This window comes from Ipomoea nil, unplaced genomic scaffold (assembly GCF_001879475.1).
Source record: "Ipomoea nil cultivar Tokyo-kokei standard unplaced genomic scaffold, Asagao_1.1 scaffold0878, whole genome shotgun sequence".
NCBI classification, from domain to species: Eukaryota; Viridiplantae; Streptophyta; class Magnoliopsida; order Solanales; family Convolvulaceae; genus Ipomoea; species Ipomoea nil.
In genome coordinates this window covers 728,145-750,656 of record NW_017617306.1, presented here as the reverse complement: position 1 = coordinate 750,656, position 22,512 = coordinate 728,145, and the positions used below count along the sequence as shown (strand labels likewise).

The 22,512-nt window shown below is 36.3% G+C and overlaps 2 protein-coding genes across 3 annotated transcripts; one reads left to right on the top strand and one right to left on the bottom strand.

The window, feature by feature from the left end:
* The first annotated feature begins 3,956 nt into the window (after positions 1-3,956).
* On the top strand, positions 3,957-4,934 carry LOC109179161 (uncharacterized mitochondrial protein AtMg00810-like). The gene is made up of 2 exons (XM_019328725.1): positions 3,957-4,149; positions 4,255-4,934. Exons 1-2 carry the CDS (start codon positions 3,957-3,959, stop codon positions 4,932-4,934), a joined length of 873 nt encoding a protein of 290 aa, XP_019184270.1.
* Positions 4,935-5,565: 631 nt separating this feature from the next.
* Positions 5,566-11,548, bottom strand: LOC109179216. 2 transcript variants are annotated; one of them, XM_019328776.1, is made up of 9 exons: positions 10,975-11,548; positions 9,547-9,732; positions 9,179-9,271; positions 8,865-9,047; positions 8,405-8,507; positions 8,136-8,321; positions 6,445-7,565; positions 5,980-6,326; positions 5,566-5,946 (listed from the first exon to the last, which is right to left on the bottom strand). In XM_019328776.1, exons 1-9 carry the CDS (start codon positions 11,218-11,220, stop codon positions 5,895-5,897), a joined length of 2,517 nt encoding a protein of 838 aa, XP_019184321.1. In that variant the 5' UTR covers positions 11,221-11,548; the 3' UTR covers positions 5,566-5,894. The 2 variants fall into 2 exon arrangements, with proteins under 2 accessions (XP_019184321.1, XP_019184320.1); XM_019328775.1 differs by having other exon boundaries at positions 5,566-6,326.
* Positions 11,549-22,512: the final 10,964 nt, after the last annotated feature.

The following is a 22,512-nucleotide window of genomic DNA, read 5'->3' as shown; positions in this document are numbered from 1 at the left end:
CACGCACAAGGGCGCCGACGATAAAGCCTACCGCTCGTTTACGAGCAAGAAGATCCGCAAGGAAAGTCGGAATCAACCTCTCAAAAAACCTAATGGTGATCGCCTGCGAAGCCCTCAAATCCAACATAACCACAATCAGCCCACTCGTTCTCCCGCCGTCAGAGCAGCTCCTAAATGGAAACCCTACATTGAATCCAAAGGGAGGATGAAGAAAGGCGATAGGATTTGGCAGATTGCTTTCGGCGGTGGATTCAAATGTAACAGTGCGGTCTGAAAATGCAACCGGAACCTTAAAAAACTGACAATGGACCATGAAATTACATACATATCCTCAAAAATCACAGTCAACAAATGGTCAAATAGACGGAGGACCAAATCATGTTAAAATTGCAAAGTTAAGGGCTTAATTGGTTAAAATTGAAAGTCGAGGACCAATTTGTGAATTTAACTATAGTCGATGGACCATTTTGGGTATTTACTCGTAAAAAAATGTTGATACCAAGAATTCAAACCTCTGACCTTTACTATTACCAAACATGTACTTTACCGACCAATTTAACTCATTTCTTGTTAACATTTAATAGTTTTTTTATATTAATACTAAAACATGTACTATATATACATATATACATACAAAATTATATATGGGGTGGGGGTGGGGTGAGGGGGGCAGCTGCCCCCTGCCCCTCCCCCCCCCCCCCCCTTTGGCTCCGTCTCTGATCATAGACCATAGTCCACCTAGCATTATGAATCCTAAATTGAAATGATGAGATACAAACTTTCATAACACAAAACACAAAAAATCACAACACAAGATACATAACATTATGGACCATGGATTAAAACGATGAGATACAAAATTTCATAACACAAAACACAAAAAATCATATAACAAGACGCATACACATGTTATATATTTACCTATTTTTCAAATCTGATTTATGTACATAATATGTGTTCATAAACACATAATTTCAAAATAGAAAACACGAAAATTCATAACATAATGTTAGTCCTATTATATTTGTAATGTTATATTGTAACATTATTTAGTTGTAGTTGATTGAGTCCTTAACTACATAACATGTATCTATTGTTGACAGTTTTGAGTTATACAGAAAACACACATTCATCTGGTATCAGTTAAGCCTCAGGTGATCCCTTTCTCTCTCCACTCCCAAAATGTCGACTAATTCCAGCGAGCGCACAGTGACTACTGCCACCGTGCAACCGTCGACCACCCCGACTTCCTTGACCACCGCCCACCACCTTGTCTCCCTAAAGCTTACCACCAAGAATTACCTATTCTGGCGAACCCAATTGATCTCGTTCCTCCGAGGGCAAGGACTGCTAGGCTACGCTACTGGTGATACCCCCTGTCCGCCAGCACTTCTCTCGACACCGGCCACCAGCGACGCCGCCTCCGGTGGTACGACGGCGACGACGACCCCCAACCCCGCCTACGGCCATTGGATCCAGCAGGATCAATCCATCCTGTCTCTTTTGATCTCGTCATTGTCGGACGAAGTCATGTACCTGGTAGTCGGACGGGAGACCTCACGGGCGGTGTGGACGTCGGTGACATCGGCGCTTGGCTCGTCGACGAGGGCGAGGTGCTTGAATCTCCTGGCTCAATTCCAATCGCTGCGACAAGGAGACAGTTTGCCCGGTGAGTACCTCGGCAGGGCGCAGCTGCTCATCGAGGATTTGGCACTCGCCGGCCAGCCGATTTCATTAGACGAACAGAACCTTTACGTGTTCCGCGGCCTCCGACCAAAATTCCATTCTATGGCGTCCTCCTTGGCGGCTTCAGGTACTCCGGTCACCATTCCTCAACTTTCTGATTTCTTACAAGCTCAAGAATTCATCTGGGCGGATGAGTTCTTACCGGTCGGAAGCTCTCCGGCGGGTCCCATGCTGCGATGGTTACCGGACGAGGGCAGCGCCACCCTGGTTCTGGAGGAGGATCGTGGCAGTCTGGGTCTGGAGGTGGACATGGGTGTGGCCGGAACAGATGTGGTCGTGGATGGAATGGCCGAGGGCGCGGTGGAGTTCCCCGGTACCAGATTTGTCGGTCTCAAGGTCACACAGCCGTTCACTGCTTCCGGCGCTACGATCAACCACCGCCGCAGGCGCACATGGCGGTTCCAGGCGATGATGGCGCGGTGGTTTCGGACGGTTGGTTCCCGGATACCGGAGCCACCTCACATGCGACACCCGACCCTTCGATGATGGTGCACTCCGAGTCGTACAGATGCGCTACGCATGGGAAACGATACAGGTTTGGGTATTTCCAGTGTAGGACATGCATCGTTAAATTTCGTGTCTATGTCGTTATTTTTAAATAACATTCTGCATGTGCCAAATTTATCTGTATTGCTTTTATCAGTTAATCGCTTCACATCTGACAATAACGTCTTTTTTGAGTTTCACCGTGATTATTTTGTTTTGAAGGATTGCCGAACCAAAACGGCGCTACTTAAGGGTCCTAGCACGGTTGGTTTGTACAAGCTGTCTCTGTCTCGGTCACAGGTTGCATATATTAGTGCTCGTGCGTCGTCGAAAGTTTGGCACCGTCAGTTAGGCCACCCACATGGCCGTGCGTTACAACGTGCCTTACAAAACTGTCCGGTTAACCAAAATAAGTCAAGTTCGTCGCAGCTATGTTCCGCGTGTCAGCTTGGGAAATCATCCCATTGCCCATTAGATAGGTTATTTATGCATGTAATAATGTATTAGACTTAATATACACGGACATTTGGGGTCTCGCGCCCGTTGTTTCCGCAGGTGGTTTTCATTATTTTGTATTATTCGTGGATGACCACTCCCGTTTTTACTGGTTTTACCCCTTACGGTTAAAATCAGATATATATAAAGTGTTTGAGTCATTTCGCGTGATAATAGAGCGCCAATTCGCGCGTTCTATCAAGTCTCTTCAGTCAGACTTAGGCGGCGAATATCGTCGCTTACATACACGGTTTCTTTCCCTTGGTATTGTGCATAGGCAATCCTGTGCCTATACACATGAACAAAACGGACGAGTTGAACGCCGTAACCGGCATGTTGTCGAAACCGGACTAGCCCTACTGGCTGACAATTCGGTCCCACAAAATCACTGGGATTCAGCATTTGAAACTGCAACCTATCTAATTAATTGTCTCCCCTCATCCGTATTAAAATTTACTAGTCCATATGAGTTACTATTCAAAAAGCCCCCACCATACACATTTTTTCGTGTCTTTGGGTGTAGGTGTTATCCCTTTCTTCGGCCTTATAATCGGCACAAGATGGAATATCGCTTTGCACCATATGTCTTCTTAGGGTATCCTACGTCCTATAGAGGGTATCGATGCATGGACCTAAATACTGGAAAAACCTTTATATGTCACCATGTGCGATTTGACGAGTCTTGTTTTCCCTTTGCCACAGGATCACAAGATCGTAACACTCATGAAGTGGTGCATCCCAGTCCACCATGGGCCTCTAGCCCGATTGTGCCGTATCACCCTCCTGATCCGCCAGTAGATGCAGTGCCCTTGGCGGTACAGGAACAGTCGTTAGCAATTCGAGATCAACCTACTATAATGACTGTCTCGAGGCGTGGTCCCCGTGCTCAGCCTCTAGAGCGGGGCCATGTAATGCGCCTTCGTCACATGACTAGGGGGACAGATGAGCAGTTTCATGCCCTGACAGTCTCCGTGGACACCACTTGCTACACTCAGGCTGTCGGGCAGCCCGAGCGGCGGGATGCCATGGACAAGGAATTCAACACCCTTCTACACAATAACACCTGGTCTCTCACTCCACCTAAACCCGGCATGAATGTGATCGGCTGCAAATGGGTTTACTGTACCAAACGGAAAGCTGATGGGTCGATAGAGCGATATAAAGCCCGTTTGGTTGCTAAGGGGTTCAATCAAGTCGCCAGTGAAGACTTTTTTGAAACTTTTAGCCCTATGGTCAAACCGACTACAGTTCGCATGTTGCTCTCCCTGGCAGTTTCACAGGGGTGGACTCTTCGTCAGTTGGATGTCCACGATGCCTTCCTAAACGGGCACTTAGCTAAAACGGTCTATATGCGACAACCCCCTGGTTACAAGGATCCAACACACCCTGATTATGTGTGCCATCTACAGCGGTCTTTATATGGTCTTAAATAGGAGCCACGGGCCTGGTTTAAGCGGTTGCATGACTTCTTACTTACTACAGGGTTCTTAGCTTCCAAGACTGATGTCTCACTCTTTTATTATACAGCTAATGCCTCACGTGTTTTCTTCCTTGTTTATGTCGATGATATTATCATGATGGGCAACGATGCCGCCTTGCTTTCCTCTCTGCTGGATCGTCTCTCTACAGCCTTCAAAATTCGGGACTTGGGCACACCAAGTTTTTTTCTGGGCATCGAGACTCTTCCAGTGGATGGTGGTTTGGTTCTTTCACAGCGGCGTTACATGGTTGACATCTTAAACCGAGCTGGTATGTCCGATTGCAAGCCTCTATCGACGCCAGCATCCCTGACTCAGTCTGCGTCTCCGTCTTCTGAACTCTACGAGAATCTTACTCAGTATCGTCGTCTCGCCGGGGCTCTACAGTACTTGACGATTACCCGCCCGGACCTTTCTTATGCGGTCAATCGGTTATGCCAGTTTATGCATGCCCCCACGGTTGCTCACTGGGGCCTCCTGAAGCGGGTTCTCCGGTATGTTAAGGGGACTCTGCGTTATGGTTTACAGTTAACTACATCAAGGTGTACAGATATACACGCCTACTCTGACTCCGACTGGGCTGGGTGTCCCGTCGACAGGAAGTCCACGAGTGGGTATGCAGTCTTTCTTAGCTCGAATCTTATTTCGTGGGTCTCTCGCAAGCAGCGAACGGTAGAGCGCTCCCCCACGAAGGCCGAATACAAGGGTCTTGCGGATGTTGCAGCATAGGTGACTTGGGTCGTGTCTCTACTTCGAGAACTTGGTCTACACTCCAGCTCTCCAGCTACTCTATGGTCTGATAATCTCGGGGCCACCTACTTATGTGCAAATCCGATTTTTCATGCCAGGACCAAACATGTAGAGATCGATTACCACTTTGTTCGTGATAAGGTAGCGTCAGGGGACTTCTTGGTCAATTTTATTTCTACAAAGGATCAGCTAGCAGAAATCTTCACAAAGCCACTGGCAACAGCACGGTTCGGTACATTACGAAGCAAGCTCAATGTCATGTCTCACCCATCTTGTGCTTGAGGGGGAGTGTTAGTCCTATTATATTTGTAATGTTATATTGTTACATTATTTAGTTGTAGTTGATTGAGTCGTTAACTACTTATCTGATGTATAAGACTAGTTGGTTAGGCTTAGACTCTTAGAACTTTTGTATCTCTATTGTTGACAGTTTTGAGTTATACAAAAAACACACGTTCATTCATAAGACACAATTACTAATTTGTTCCAAATACAGAATTCATACTGTTAATGTACAAAATTTCATAACAAACGACACAAAATATCGCAACACAAAACAATACACATGAACCAAGGTCCACCGTGCACTGCGATCCTGCACGTTGCCTACACGTCAGAATTTCTCAACATAATATTCATTTAATTATCTAACATACATTAGACATAAAGGCATTGCATTGGAGCTGGTAAGTGTCTTACTAAATTTTACAGGAAACTTGAGTTCAAATTACAAAATACTGAAGGAGCCATTGGGAATTGCAGCAGGCTCAGACTTCTTTGTTAGCAGAAGACCTATAAACCCTACTTATATAGCAACAAGATTGATTGTTTCTTTGAGATGGTAATTGGAGGCCATGATTTCCAAACCAAGAAATACTTACAAGCCTCCATCCAAATTTCTTCCTAAAAAAAGTCAAGTCTGATAGAAAAGGGAGTGTCTCATACATTACTACCACGATCCCGACTGAAAACCGGCTTTGATAGCTGCGACCCTAAAGTTGGCGAAGCTGGACTGGAATGCTGAGGAGGAGGTGTTTGGGCATGCTTTTGTTGTCGGGTTCGTTCTAACGAGGGTGCCCTTGCTGGAACGTCCTCGCCTGACCCAAACTCGGTTGCTCCCTCGGGGTGAGACACTAGATCGGTCTTGTTAGGATGGTGCTTAGGATGCCCCCTGCCGGAGGGGGAAGATGACTGGTTCACAATACTTTGATCACCAGCAGATTGGGATTCTGGTGGCTCGTGGCAGCTTTTCTCGACTGTGTTTGTCTCTGTAAATGATGATGCATTCCGTCCATTTGTTCGAGGAGACCTCGATGGAGCTTGACTCCTTCCCTTCCAAGCTGATGACCTATAACCTTTCGGCGGTTGATTCTGCAAAAATTAATGCAGAAAGCTAATATCAAACAACCGCCTGGCAGGCTGGCACAAGAAAAGAGTAACAGTTTTATTATACAATTTTCGCGTGGCCACTTCGTCGAACTGTATATACCATGTTTGGAAGGTAGGTTCCAGTTCCCCGTGGTTTGGGAATATCTTCTAAGCCGAAAGCCATACTGGGTATCGACAGAGGGTTTATTGCATAGAATGCTTGACTTGGAATGATACCGTTAGCATTCCCATGGAGAAAACCATTCCTTTTAACCTGTAATGGCTGCTGAACCGCATCCCATGAATACGTTAAATAAACCGAAGCGGGGGATGCAGGTATAGGGAAAGTGAGCATGTGTGAGGCATATTCATGGCACCATCGGCCATATTGCAGACAGCTGAAGTGATAGTTGAAGTCACCGCTAAGATCCAACAAAGAAATCAAAGGCTGCATACTTCTACCGCCAGTAGCGAAAGGCCAGTCCTGTTTTGCGTGATGTGAGCCATTAGAGGAAGCGGGCGTTTTCGGGGCCAAAGGGATTGGAACCTGATGTTTATCGATCGAAAGATTCTTCTCCGGGCCCTTTCTTTCGTTAGCTCTTTGTTTTAACCCAGAAAAATGTTTCCTGTTGCAGCTGGTTTGATCTGAGTTTCCCATTTTCGTCTCCCCGTTGCATGTGGGGCTAGTGAAGTGGTTGTGAGGCGGCATATCGACTACATAGGCGGGGCCCCTATCGGTACCCAAATGGGCGAAGCTGTGGAGATGACTAGGGAACTTAAGGTCTTGATTTATTGAACTAGCGAGCTCCATTGCATCTCCAAGAAGACGATAGTCCAATGCATTCCCCGCTCCATGCCAACCGGTCTCCAATGGCAGCTTGGATCGATATGTATCCATGGTGCTTTCTTGATCCCTATCTCCAAAGTTGCATGATCCATTCGGGAAAACCTTGCAATCCCCACTCGTGCTCGTGAGATCACACGATTTAAGCCTAGAATTGAGCTTCTCAATTTGAGACGAATTGATCTCTGAAACAGCATATGCAGAGCAGAAAGTATTGTAGCCAGTTAGTGGGTTAAAATCTCGAACATCAGGCCTCTGCCCACTCCCATGCCGAACCAAAGTGTTTGAAAAAAATTTACGAAGTTCATCAACAGCATTTTTATCCTCCGACTGCAGAAGTATTCTCCCAAGCTTCCTAGCACCATATGCAAAAGCACTCCGTATTCGATAGAAATTTCCTGTAAAAAAAAAAAACACATAAAAATTCACAAACACTTGCAATATTCGCGTGAAACACTTTTGACCTTTAACAACTATGATAAGATAGTTTGCAAAATAACTTGTTTTAGTATAGGAGTATGGGTTCTCTAGTCACACTGGATGTTCAGTCTATATATATATATATATATATATATATATATATATATATATATATATATATTGAGAGAGAGATGCATTCAAATGAGAACCATGTCTCAGGTGAGAACGTGAGAATTGCATGAGTGCACACAATCTACTACACGAATGCACCGCAACTACTCTAGGATCTCCACCGTCATCCAGGCATGCCTGGGAGTAGTTGCGGTGCATTCATATAGTAGATTGTGTGCACTCATGTAGTAGTTCGCACGTTCTCACCTAAGGGTGGTTCTCATGGGAGCACAAGCCTATATATATATATATATATATATATATATATATATATATATATATATATATATATATATATATATATATATATATATATATATATATAATCTTCTTGCACAAACAAAAACAGAAAACAAGAGAAATGAATTTGCTCACACCTCTGCTGACACTGCGTCCTAGATTATTATTTTCTTTGAGAGGATCAACTATGTTAAGATGCTTTGATGAAAATGTTCGAGAATTCAAGTCGATCCCTCTTGACGGAACAGAAAACATAACAGCACAATATCTGAGGAAATCATTGCTGAGCAGTAAACCACCACCACCGCTTTCGGGTGCTTCAGCTGCAAAACGTACAAGAAAATCATCTCGATGAACTAAAAAGATGCATAAATGAACCACTGCAGTGCTCGTAGAAGTTGCTTACCAACAATATTGGGTAAAGATGATACGCGAACTGGACCACTTAAACTAATACAATACTTTTCCCAATCAAACTTGCTAAAGTACTCCAGAAATCTGTATAGAACCTTAAAATTACAGTATCCTCAGTCATTAGGGGCATTGAATGTGAAAACTGTTGAAAACTAAATAGTTAGGTTTATCTATAGGGTTGTGTCTGTTTATGAATAGGTGTTAGTTTATGGGTAGTTACTTACAGTTATGTATTTGAATATATATATATATATATATATATATATATATATATATATATATACTATGTTTCTTTGTTAGAAACACAGATAATGATATACACAAAGACATAACTGTAAATACTTATCCATAAACTAACACCTATTCATAAACAGACACAACCCTATAGATAAACCTAACTATTTAGTTTTCAACAAAAACAACATTGGATCTGAAAGTCCAAGGAAACTTACTGCTAAAGGGCCATCTAATGAGGAGTGAAACAGATGAAAGATGTAAAGAACCAAAGTCTCCAAAGCATAAGTCGATATCAAACCATGAAAAGCGCCAAGTATACGGCTTTCATAATAACACCAGGCCTTGATCAATATAATGCTACGCTTAAACAGATGATCTTTGCAAATGAGACGATCAACCTGTACCAACATGAAGTGTGTGCATGAAATGCAATTCTAATTTCTAAGCGTTACATGCATAAAGGAAATTCAATCACTTGTTGTTAGTAGTTTCCATAATAATAAATTTCAATTTCAAAAAATCGATTTACCTGTTCGAGAAAGCACAGGGTACAAAGACCACCAATTTGATTGAAGGAAATGTCAACAATAATATTTTGTACAATACATTTCACAAGCTTAACCTTCCATGACAAAGCAAAGCACCAGTTAGCATTATCAGAATTTGAATATTTAAAGTAAAAAGGCTACTCTAGTAGCTAAATATTTTTCATCAATAAATGATTTCTTTCCATTAAACTAACTAGCAAACTTTAATTACAACACTTATTTTGCATTAGTTGTAATTATATCAGGAAGTATTTAGTATACAAAAAATAACATCAAACATAAATGACAATAAAAAATGTTTAATCAAAGAATCAACTTTTATCGCAAATATTTAGAGAAAGAGCAATACCTCAGCACGAATGAGTTGGACATCTGTTACTATGAACTCTGCGCACTTATTTTGTTCTTCTTCTTCAAGAAGAGATACCAAATCATTAGCCAAGGCATCCTCCATCATTGGACCACCAAAGATAGTCAAGTCAATGTCACCATCCGGAAGATAGGTCTTTAGAGGTACAGATCCATACGGGAATACCTGATATTGATTCAAAAGTGCATTCATAATGAATGATAATTTCAGCTTTCAACACTGTATATAATTTTTTTTTAAAATAGGTAAGGTAGTATTTTAGTTTTTTTCAATTTTCCAATGGGAATGGTGTGTGCAAGATCTGAGCAGATGTGGTGCATGCCACTTGCCTAAAACAAAATTATTGATCATCTTTTTGAAAACTATAAAAATGAAATGTTCTACACTGTCAACTTCTAGAATAGTAGAATCCCTCGATTCTCATAAGAATAAAAATTTAAGGTATGATTATATGAACCCATCATTCATGACAATTTTTACACTTTAAAAGAATTTTGTGATGCCAAACTTGTACAAAGGAAAGACAAAGGAAATAACATAAATCTATAGACGGTAAGAATCTGTTCTTATATTTTTTTCTTTTTTTGGAAAATAAACCCAAACTCCAATAATGACGAAGATCATGAAATAAAGCATCAAGAATGAAAGAAGGGAGTGTGACACGCCACTCCCTACACTCAGACAAACAAATGACTTCCCTTGAAACCAAATTCGCTGAATGTTTAATAAAACAGAAATGAATATCGGGGAAAACCCCCCCTTTCAATCACTTTCACATCATCAACTATAAGACCAAGTCGAACTAGAGAATGGCATTACCAACATTCAAAGAATCTGTTCTTATATAGGAACTCATAATTGCTTTTAATGAATATCAATCTCCCCAAAAGGCACACATGCAAGAATAGGTTCCATCCACTAAAATATACACTTCAAATTCAGTAATACAAGCCTTCCACATACTTGAGCTTTACTCTTTGGCCACATGATAAAAGAAAATCGAACATAGAATCGGGAATAGAAGCAAAGTAATAGAAATGTAAAATGTCTCAATGAGATTGAGCAGGAGGTTAAGACAAGGCAAGGAGACTCCAACTAAAACAACAATCGCTGATTTCATCAAAAGCATACAAGAAATGAAGAAATCAGAGTTTTGCAACCTTCAACACTTTTTTGGTTATCTTTTCCCATAAAACCGCAAATTCCCTTAATCTACCAACTAAATGTGACTCAAAGCAACCAAACAAGCGATACCAACTACACAAAATCGAAACTTTTTTCCATTGCAAATCCAATTGAAAGGCAATAAAACATTTAATCACCGGTAAAGAAATGAAAAGGGAACAACGGAAACATTACAGAAAAAGGAAAGAAAACACATGCAGAAATATTCAGTTGAAGTCTAACCTCACAGCCAAGAGATCCTCGGACCAACCTCTGAACATAGTCGATGACCGCCCTTCTACGTTCCTCAGACACAGCTGTCGGTTGGACCTTCTGAAGAATGCATTGGGACACTTCCTCCGCCGTGGCCCAACGCTCCGGCCCGATAGAAAACGGGTTCTGGCTCGCCGTCGACGTCAGTGACGGTACCAGCGTTACCGGTCTCCCCTCCACTGCAGGCTCGTCGAGAGGCTCTCTAAGATCACCCATGAAAGCCCCAAAACTTTTTCACCTTAAACCACCGTCAAAAGATGAATTGTAAATAAACCAAAAAATGAATTTAAAAAATTCACCCAGTCTGCGATTTCGATCAGATACAATGAAAAGGGAAATGGTCAGAGAAAGGGTTTTGTTGGTGAAAATGTCGGATAAAAATTCTTGAATTATATGTTTTCTCTGCGAAAAGGATTCGTCTTTTGTTGTCAGTATTAATTTTTTCTTCGTCACTGTTAAAAAGAAAATGATAAGCAAAGGAACAATTTTTGGTGTTCTTCGAGTGTTTGGGGAGAGGAAATATTAAAGTGTTGTTTGGACGAGATGGGACTTTGTATTTATTTTTTATTTTATAAAAATTTGTATTTAATGGGGGTTGAGACTTGAGAGTGCCTTTCATTTCTTTTCTCTTTTTTTAAACAATATTAATTATAACGTACTATATATTCTTTCTTGGAACATTAATATAGATTATAATAATATTATATATTCTTTCATGGATTTTGATGTACACTATGTATGTACAATGTACTCGGTAATTATCTTTTTGAACTTTGAATGACTTCTAGGAAAAAAAAAAAAAAAAGAATTTATTAATTTTCCATTTTTTACTCAAAAACTAATTTCACTTTATGTGTTTACTTAAATTAAAATTTCAATATTTAGTTTTTAGTTATTTCTTGATTAAATGGTCAATTATTATACTGTAGATCATGCTCCGCACAGCTGTGTGAACTATGATAATACGCTGCAAATATATATATTGTTAAATGAACCTATAACAGAATTAAAATGATATTTTAGTATTGTTATAATGAACCTATTGTGTTTATAAAATGAAACTGAATAACAAAGTGTATACAAATATGTATATTATCAAATGAACCAGTAGTATAATTAAAATGATATTTAGTGTTGCTATTATGAACTTATTGTATGTATAAAATCCGACTGCATAGCATAGCTCATACAGATATGTATTGTCAAATAAATGTGTTTCGAAATTAAAATAATACTTTAGTATTGATATAATGAACATATTGTGTGTATAAAATGAAACTGGATAGTTGATCAAGATATTAGAACCGGCCAAAGAATGTAGACCCGGGGTCTAAGAGCCCAAAGTCGATGGCCCATGAAGATGGCCCGGACCAAAATGGAGGATCTAGGCCCAAGGCGAGCAAGGAACCTGGGTGGTTGTACCTGCCCAACAGGTGGGGACCCGAGTAGGCGTACCCGACAACTAGCACCTAGGTCCCATCGCCTGAGCACTGGGGTCCAGCCTCCGTGGCTAGCCCCCAAGCAGTGTTTTGGCGCTTCGGAGCCCATCTACAAGCCGGGCGACTAGTTCTGTCCATCCTCATAGCCTAAGAGTGTGGATCTTGATTTGGTCGTGTGGCTACCACGTATTTAACTAAAATAGACATTATATGTCTAATCTCCCTACAAGACATTCTATATCTTATCATGTTCAGTTACTACAATGTATTTGTAATATTCAGGCTCTAATCAACTCAATTTCCCTATAATTCTTCTCTATTATCTATTTTATCCCATTATATAATTTTATGCGAGTTTATTGATTCGAGTAAATACTTACCTCGAGTCATATAGTGCCAACCAAGTGAGGATGGGGCGCCTTGACCTGGGTACCATGCGGGCGAGGATCGACCGCCACGACCCGGGTACGTGGTAGGCGAAAGACTCGGGTGCCATGACCTGTCCCCCTCCCCATCGGAAGGGTAAAATTTGCTCAGGCCTAATTTTGCCATAAGATAGAAAAGCAAAATTGTTGTACTATAGTGCTTTATTAAAACAAACGATAGCAAAGCCGTTGGGTAGGCCAACATACACTGCACGGGGCTTATTGAGCAAGTTTGAAAGTCGATGACCAAAGTGATGAAATTCTAATTGTCAAGGGATCAAATCGGGTATTAACTCGTCGTTTTACATCCAATCAATTAAAGTAAATAACTAATTTACCAAATACGTTTTACAACCAGCTAATACTATCAGCTGGTCAAACCAACTAACTCAATCAGCTATCGGTCGTTTGCCAAACACCTCATATATTATTAATTCTTTCTCGAATTTTGAATGATTAATAGAATTTTTTTTCCATTTTTTTACTCAAGAACTAATTTCACTTTAATGTTTTACCTTAATAAAAATTTCTATATTTACTTTATAGTTATTAATATGACTAAATTGTTATTTGACTTTTCAGATTAATGACTTTTAATATAAAATATCTAAAACTATTTTGCATTCACCAATTCAATCTTTCTGCATGTGAAAGCATTTCAAATATATCAAAGTTTAACGTGATAACTTTGAAAAAAGTAAATTAAAGTATTAATTTTGATTAAATTGATAATTTAAAAAATTAATTAAAAAGTGTGGTTAAATTAATAATTGAAAACTAAATGTAAAGTTTCATTGTAGAGGGCATTTATTCGATCAGTCAACGGCTCTCTAAAATATTGTTGAGTGAATTATGATTGAAGTAATTGAAGTTATTTAATGTTCTAGTCAAAAATTTTAAAAGTTAAACTTATTTTGCGCATACTTACCCTCTATTCACCCACATTATTGGTTTTTAATCATTTATCACATTAATACATTTTGTGCGATTAAGAAAAATATTCAACATAAAAAAAAAAAATTAATGTCAATAAAAACTTGGCATTATTCAAAAAAAAAAATAATTATTGTCTTATAGCAATGTTATGAACCATTTATAGATGTTTTAAAGAGAATATGAACACATGACAAGTGTTGTTTAAAATAATTTTTAATTGGTTTTCAAAAAAAAAATTGTATTAACAATTTGAATGAGAAAAGAAAAACGAGGAATAGTACAATTAGAAAAAAAAAATATATGATAAAAGTACATGAAAGTAATAATAATGTACAAGTTAGCTTTGTTGATTGTCACACTAAGAACATCTACATCAGTTATTTTTACACAATTTTTAAGGAGGTTATGTAGAGAGAGAAAAAAATGCCAGAGAAAAAGAAAAAGAAAAAAAAAAACAAGATTCTAACAGTTAAAAAAAAAAAACAAAACAAAACATTAAAAGTTTTTATGGTATTTAATTTGAAAACTTTATAATTTTTTTAAAAAAGTCGAATATTATTCAGTTTATACTTTTGTAAAGTATGGGAACCTTATGTTTTATTAATGAATTTTTAAAAAGAACTATGGGAACCTTATGTTTTATTAATAAATTTTTATAATTTTTAGTTTTTTTTTTAAATAATTTTTTTTTTAAAAAAATATAATAAAAAATCGGCGCAAATAAAAAATAAAAAAATCGGCGCCCCACGGGGCGCTCCCTAGGCGCCTAACGTATTTTACAATCTTGTAATCAATATTCTCTGTATTTATGAGCAATAAAAAAGTAACTTGGAGGAGGTGTTCTTCATGAAGAATATTGACTACTTTTTTTCTTGATTATTTATTTAAACATTAATTACTAGACTATTTTCTCATCCATGTTATAATTCACTTAGGCCATTGGGGTTTATGAGCCTAATTTGAGTGATTAAGTGCTATAATTATTGTCTTGGTCTGTTTTGGGACATTAAGGATTTAAGGAAAAACATATGGTTATGACAATTGAATATTATTTTATTATTGTCATAATAATTTAGATTATGATGTTAAGAATCATATTTTGAAATTCTTTTGAATTTGCTTGTACAAAACTTTTATGGTAATAATGATGATATTATGTAACATTTAATAATAATGATGATTATCATTATTATAATTAAATGTTGTTCGGTTACCATTAAGAAAATTGATTATTCCGTTATTACTGTTATGTAATAATTATTAGAATTATTATAGTAATAACGATTATTGGTTTTTGAACCAATCGATCAATGTTTTGTACCGTTACTATCATCATTTGGTTTGGACTTTGATAGTATGATTTGAACTCATAATTTTGAAACCATTTCATTCTTGATCCAAACCATATATGTTAATAATGATAATATTTTGTAACATTTTATAGTTATTGCTATTAAATGTCAGGAGTTACGATTGAGGAAATTGATTGTTCTGTTATTACTCTCACGTAATTATTATTACAATAATAACGATTATCGGTTTTGAACTGAAGAATCAATATGTCGTAACATTTTTATCATTAATTGTGATGCCCACTGTGATTGAATATGAATATTTGATTTTATATTCATATTTTTGAGTTTGTTTTATGCATATAATTAAAATTAAGTGCATAATATTATGATACAAATTATGCAATTTAGTTTTATGGGAATTTAATTTGTAAATGTCACCATATCATATGGTTTTGATATGGTTAGAATTTACAATTTTAAATTAGTCCTCATAAGGTTTACAATATGCATTGAATCATTTTTGTATTGGGCCTGCAAGTTAAAACTTTTCAGTAATTGAAAAGTATATGGTTATTATAAATTATTATTCAAATTTTATAATCCTTAAAGTTTTGGATTTATGTTGTTATTTGAATAATAGTTTTATAGCTCATGTTAAATTGTTATTATGGTGTACAATTTATTTGGATATGAGCTTATTAATTGAATTTCATACATAACTGTTCACTAGCATAACATTATATTTTCTAGTTATGTGAATTTAATTATGCCTTTGGAATTGCATAAGTTAGAAATTATAATAATTCCTTGTCAAGGTGAATTTTGTGTGTGAAATATAATTATATACGGTAGTGCATTATGTTTAAGCACATTTAGACCGTCTAGAATGTTCACTTGAGATTAAAAGTCTTTCAATATGTGAATTATTAAAGATTTCGAAAGATTACTCGTCAATTTTGCCTTTAGTGTGAGAAAGCATGAACCAGGGAAAAGTTTCTCGGAAAGTGACCAATGGGCTACTAGTTCCCTTGAAACATTATTCTGTCTAAGGAGTTGATTTTTAATGAGGCTCTGTCCCAACTCCCAACCAACTTTCCTGGGAGTATACTTGGAATTGTTTATCACATTGCTGCATAATTGTTTTTAGGCTTTAAAGTTGATGCCTGAAATATCAAGATAATCGTCTAGTGATCATATAATTTTGATTAATTAAGGGGAAACCACATCATCTTTAATTAATTGAAATTTTGTGAGATCATATTCAGTCACAGACATATTGATTGTGATTAATTATATGATATAATAAAATTTAGCACAGAGGCAATTTTGTTATGTTTATATAATTAATTAGGGTAAAAACACCAAACTATGATCGTAATTTAGCCCACAGGCAATTATGTATCGAAATATAGTTTTGGTGAGATTTTATTATTACAGATAGGAAAGTCAATTTATTTAACATATGGTTATAAGCTAAATAAATTGGGGTCTTCTGTCATAATAAAGTTATGATATATGTACATATTCAAAGAGTATTTTTATGTGTATATTTGTGATATTAGTCTAATTTCTTTTATGCGTATTTATTATGCATGGAAATTAAAATTGGATTAATAGTTTAGTACATTAATATTCTTTTGTGTACAAATATCAAGTGATCAATAAATTTCATAACTGAAATTATTATGTTTTTGATCACTTTGTAATTAATTACATAAAGTATAATGAAATCTACCCACATGAATTTTATTATATTTATGTAAATAGTCAGAATAAAATATCGAATCATATTTCTTAATTTACCCACATGGATTAAGAAAAGGAACATGGTTCGATAGTTTTATCATAAAGTTGTAGATGGATCTAATTGAATAAACTTTAGCCCACAGGTAAGTTTTATGTCATTAGATTCTTCTATCACTTTGATAATAATTTTATCATAAAGTTTTAGTTGAGTCTAATTAAACAAAACTTTAGCCCACAGGCAAGTTTTGTGTCACTAGATTCTTCTATTTGATTATCATAAAGTCTCAGTTGAGTCTGATTGAATAAATCTTTAGCCTACAGGCAAATTTTATATCACTGGATTCTTCTGTTTAAATTAATGATCAAGATAAAATTTTATCATACCAATTTTAGAATTTATAACTTTAAGGCCAGTTATAATTCTATGTCACATGGGTTGCATTGGCAACACATGTATTTTGTTAACCTCCAAAACTTTACTAACTTGAAATTGTTACTATATGTGGCTTACTTCGTTTTTCAGCCCAACCACGGTAGAGCTTTTGAATTTGGGCATGATATACTTTTGGATCCTTATGTTGGAATTGTACATATCTAGCCAAATTTCGACTAAAGCAATTTAATTTGTTTAAGTAGTTGGAAATTGTGTCTGTTACATGTACATATTTAACATGTCCAACTATGGTGGAGAATTATAATCCTTGTTAAATTAGTTGGACTTGAGGATCATTAGTGTGTATATCATTTATACTCAAGAATAATTTTATTAGTGGGAGTAATGGTTTGATCAGTGGGAGTGATCATTTGGAAAGATCATTAAAGATGTCCCACTTCAAGATTGCTCCACTTCAAGGATAAGACACCTTACCTTGTTATTATAAAATCAATAGTTCAAATTGTTGAACTACAAGTTGTGCAATATATTTCTGAAAATGTTGTAACAACATTAATAGTTTTTATTATGACAATGACATTAAGTTTATGGTGAACTATCACGAGTTGGATTCTATAGCATTTATTGGAGTCTTTCGTCTTATCAAATTGACCCTGGGCCATTAAGATTTAAAAATGCTTGAAATTCAATGTTGAAAGACATAAAGCAAGTAGAGACTCATGATATTGGTTCATATAGATGAATCTTGAGGATTTTTTGTTATGTTGATGCAATATTTTGTTGTTTTATAAAGTTACATTAATAAATCCTCGTTATTGTTCTTTGGCATTAAAGTTGGGCTTCATTTTTTGTTTGAGAGATTATTTATCATGTGTATGTTTAAAGTTCCATTTTGTGAGCTTAGAACTCATAGATTTGTTATCTAAGTCGTTGGAATATGGACTACTCAATTGCTGTCTTTGGCTAAAGATTAATGAGAGTCTGAGTGACAGACGTGTCAACTCTGAAAACTTAGCTGTCAACGATAGTATTAAAGATAATGAGTTAGTCATGCAATATATTAGCATTTTGCTAATAGTTTTGGATCCCTACTTAAAGGCATGCTTATAAGAATTTTAGGGATGATACAGGGTACATAGAACTTATTATGTGACTATATTGTACGTACATTTATATTGTCACTTCTATGTAATTTGGATGGTTTCTCCTATGGTTATGCGCATATTTATTTGAGAAACATCCCTAAGGATGGACCACGAATAAACATAGAGTTTATTCATAAAGGACCTAAGTTGGGAATCAAAATGCATGTGATGTATAGATGGTATTATTCACACTTTAATTTAGAGGACATACCACTATGATTCATGCTTTTGATCTTCAATACAGGTTGTGCCAATACTTGCACCGAATGGAGAATTGTAACATTTTCCATTAATGTTGTACAAATGAAGTTGTGCTAGTTTATTAGGCCAAATTTAGCCATTGTGGCAGTAATTGGTTTTTTTTTTTTAATAACTAATTACAAATGGTTTATTCATTAAGTTTTATACCACATAAGGTACTTAGAGAAGAAGTTACATTGTAATCATAAGTGGATGCTACTCTGATTAAGAGGAACTATCTCTATGGTTCATGTTTTTTGCTTCTTTGAGTTAATACTTGCACCAAGTGAGAGAATGTAACATTTTCCATTATGTCACAATTAAGTGGTGCAAGTTTAATAGATCATTTATGGCCATTATGTTGTGGTTTGAAACGGAAGTAACGGTTTCCGTTACTTAACCTATAATGATGGCACATATGTTATATATATGTATGGTCCTCCCACTGCTCCTGTGGATCGTGATACTACACCATCTAGTTCAACAGGAGACCAAGTGGTAGACAAAATGCAGTTCTTTACTGTTCTTCAAAACAATGCAACGGAGATTACAACTATGGCTGGAGATGCTCAATCATATGCTTCCGCTATGAAGGTTAGATTACATGTATCGTTTTGTATATTTCTAACACGGATAACAATAAAGATAAATGCAGAGGGGAATGGAAAGATTCAATTGATTAGATGAAGGATGCCATATTAAATACAATGAAGCCTTTCTCAAGGTCATTCCACACCATTAGAGCACTTAAAGATATTCTCATGCCTCATAAATGGCTAAGGGGAATTTCATCAAATAATTGGTGTCCTAGACATCCCATATTCCTCTTTTTCAAAGGCGGAATATGGTTAATCAACCCCTCGAGCATAGATTAGGTTGTCACTTCTTAATCAAGACTCAATCATGTTGATCAACATCATCACATCAAGTCTCATCTCCCTTACTCTGCCAATTCAAGATCACATCCCCAAAACCCTAGTCTACATTCCTATCAACCCTCCTAAGGAATCTACTCGCACGTAATGGAAGAGAAAATAGCAAGGAATCCAATAACAAAAGCACATTCCATAACTAGCACAAGATATCAAAGCAAGTAATTAAAGCACAAGGTAAATTACAAGAAATGTAATGAATAACGAAAAACTTCTCTATTGAAATTGAAATCTTCAATCCTTGATCCAATAATGCAATTGAAAGTAAATTTATGTATTGATTGTAGCTTGAAATGGAAATTGATAAGTATTTGAATCTAAAGGTGTTTGAAAAGTAAAAAAAGGAAAAAGTAGTCTACAGTTAGTCTAAGGAGAAACTTAAGAAAAGTAAAAGCTCGCTTCTAAAATCTAACTTCTCATTTTATAACTCCCAAATACGCCTATGTTATGAGCGCAATGTGCTTCATAATAATAGGGATGGGATTCTGATGCTGCCTATTATGCGGCTCATTAGGAGCGTAACTCCCTTCGTAGTAGTAGAATTGGCTTTCTAATGCTCTTTGCTATGAACCTTCGTTACTAGCATAATAGTGTTTGCAATAGCAAGGATATAAACTTTCTGATCCTAGGTGTTACGAGCCTTGTTATGAGCGCAAGTTAGCTCGTAATTGCAGAATTTTGATTCATTCCCATTTTTTTCCCATTTTGTCCAATTTACCCTTGATTTAATCCTATTTTCCTAAAAAACATGAAAATGCGTCAAAGTTAGTCCTGTAACACAATTTATTACATTTCAAGGCATTTTTAACACAAATAAAACACATTAAATCCCAAATTAGCCACTAAATGCTCCCAAAAAGTTGTAAAATTTAACACTCATCTGTGAGATCTAAATATGATCTAACTATATACAGAATAATCCACGAGAAACTTAACTCGTAGTAGCGGAAGCGGAAGCACTGTAGATCTCCAGTCATGGTTGATATCCTGTTGTATTGCCTTTGAACAGTAGATCTGCAGAATAGGGTTAGCCGTTTTGTCTCATACTTGACTCAGAACCCTAGATGCTGTATTAGTATTTTCTGAGCAGTATGAGTACCATATAATGAATCATATATCTTGTATCCCATCAATACAAGCTCTATATAGGCACATTGGTGGAATATACACTTAAACCTAAAGGTCCAACCCAACCAATTACTTAATGGGCCTAGTCCACTTGTACCACATAAGTAAGACCCATAATATATAATATATATTATACGGGAAAGTCTTACAGTCTCCCACTTGGTGTAAGTACTAGCAAACTCTCATCAAAGAACAAAACACATGAACCATAGTAATATGTCCTCTACTGAATAAGTGAGTAATATTTCTTATGATGACATGCATTTTTATTCCCCAACTTGAATCCTTTATAAACAAACCCAATGTTTATTCTTGGTACCTTGGATGTTTCTCAAAATAAAATATATATGCGCAACTTAAGAGAGAAAACCATCCAAATTGTACAAAAGAGTACACTGTATGATCTCTAAGATTCTTAAAAGCATGCCTTAAGTAGAGATCTCTTAATGTTAACTGCTAACTATATTCCATGACTTCTTTATAAGTTAACATAAGCACTACCTCTAACAGCTAAGAGCTTGGAGTTGACACGTCTGTCACTCCCACTCATCAAAATAACCAAAAGATAGTCAAGTCACAAAAGCATTCCAATAACTTAGACAATAAACCAAAACTCTAAGTCCATAAATTTGGAATGTTAAACATACACCATAACCTCCCAAATAATCTCAAGGTCTACTTTAAAATGAACTGAACATTATGAGTCTTACTTTTATGTCTCTCAAAATTGTCTTGAGCCTTACAAACCAAAATGACCCAGGATCAATTTTGAAGAAACTAAAGACTCTACTAAATGCCAGGGCCGTTCCAATAAAAATGGAGGTCCTGTGCGATATTTTAAATTTGGCCCATTTTTCAAGTAATTTGTATATATATAAAATATTTGTTCAAAAAGTTGTGTTAAAAATTCAAAATATAAATATTGTATAAAAACTACATCTAAAATTTCATGTAATCTCGGTCACGCTTCTCTCAATTTGACAAATATTTTGATTAAAATGCTGACGAAAATTTTCTAGAGAATTTATCTTTAGGACCTTTATTTATTGATAAATCTCTTTTAGGACCATTTTTCACAAGAATATCTATTAATTTAGAATCAAGAGTTTCCCAATTTCTTGTATCATATATGTCAAATAAAAGCAAATCATTTGGTTTATTGTGACGAACATCATCTAAACAACTATCAATATTCTTATTATTGTCATTGTCACAGTGATACCTATCATCGTTGTGCACACTACCATTTAAATTTTTTCTAATCTCACAATCATCTTGATCTTCCATATGAAGATTATCATTTAACAATTTTTCCTTGGCATCATTTTTCTGCACATCTATTTGAGTTTCTTTTATAATGAATTTTTTGAAGAGCTCCATTTTGAGATTGAGTTATTTGCTCAATTCTTCTTTTCTTTTTACACTTCTCAAACCCAGATGAATATATTTTAGAAGACATAATTATAAAATCCTAAGGAAAAAATAAGAATTTATTTAGAAATTAAACTCTATGAATAAATAAATAATTAATCAAGAAACAAATTCTTGAATATATTATTCTTTAATCAGAATTTTTAAGTCATGTAAATAAAATAATAAACAAGAATTGTGAAATATTTAGTAATTTTAATTACTTGTCAAGCGAATTGAAGAACGTACTTGAGAATTTGTGACTTTGTATGATCAATAAAAATTGAAAAATTTTGTGGAACTGCGTCTATCATCTGCTATTTGCGTCAATTGCATGCTAGTTGAGATTTGCCTCTGTATGCGTCAATTACATAAAACCTAATTGTCGTCTGTTGTAATGCTTTATGTGAGATTTGCG

Coding starts and splice junctions, on each gene's coding strand:
- LOC109179161 (XM_019328725.1), top strand. CDS start 3,957: ATGGTCAAACCGACTACAGTTCGCATGTTGCTCTCCCTGGCAGTTTCA. Junction 4,150..4,254: donor TCTACAGCGGTCTTTATATG/GTCTTAAATAGG, acceptor TTTATTATACAG/CTAATGCCTCACGTGTTTTC.
- LOC109179216 (XM_019328775.1), bottom strand. CDS start 11,220: ATGGGTGATCTTAGAGAGCCTCTCGACGAGCCTGCAGTGGAGGGGAGA. Junction 9,733..10,974: donor GAGGATCTCTTGGCTGTGAG/GTTAGACTTCAA, acceptor AATCAATATCAG/GTATTCCCGTATGGATCTGT. Junction 8,322..8,404: donor ATCTTTACCCAATATTGTTG/GTAAGCAACTTC, acceptor TACGTTTTGCAG/CTGAAGCACCCGAAAGCGGT.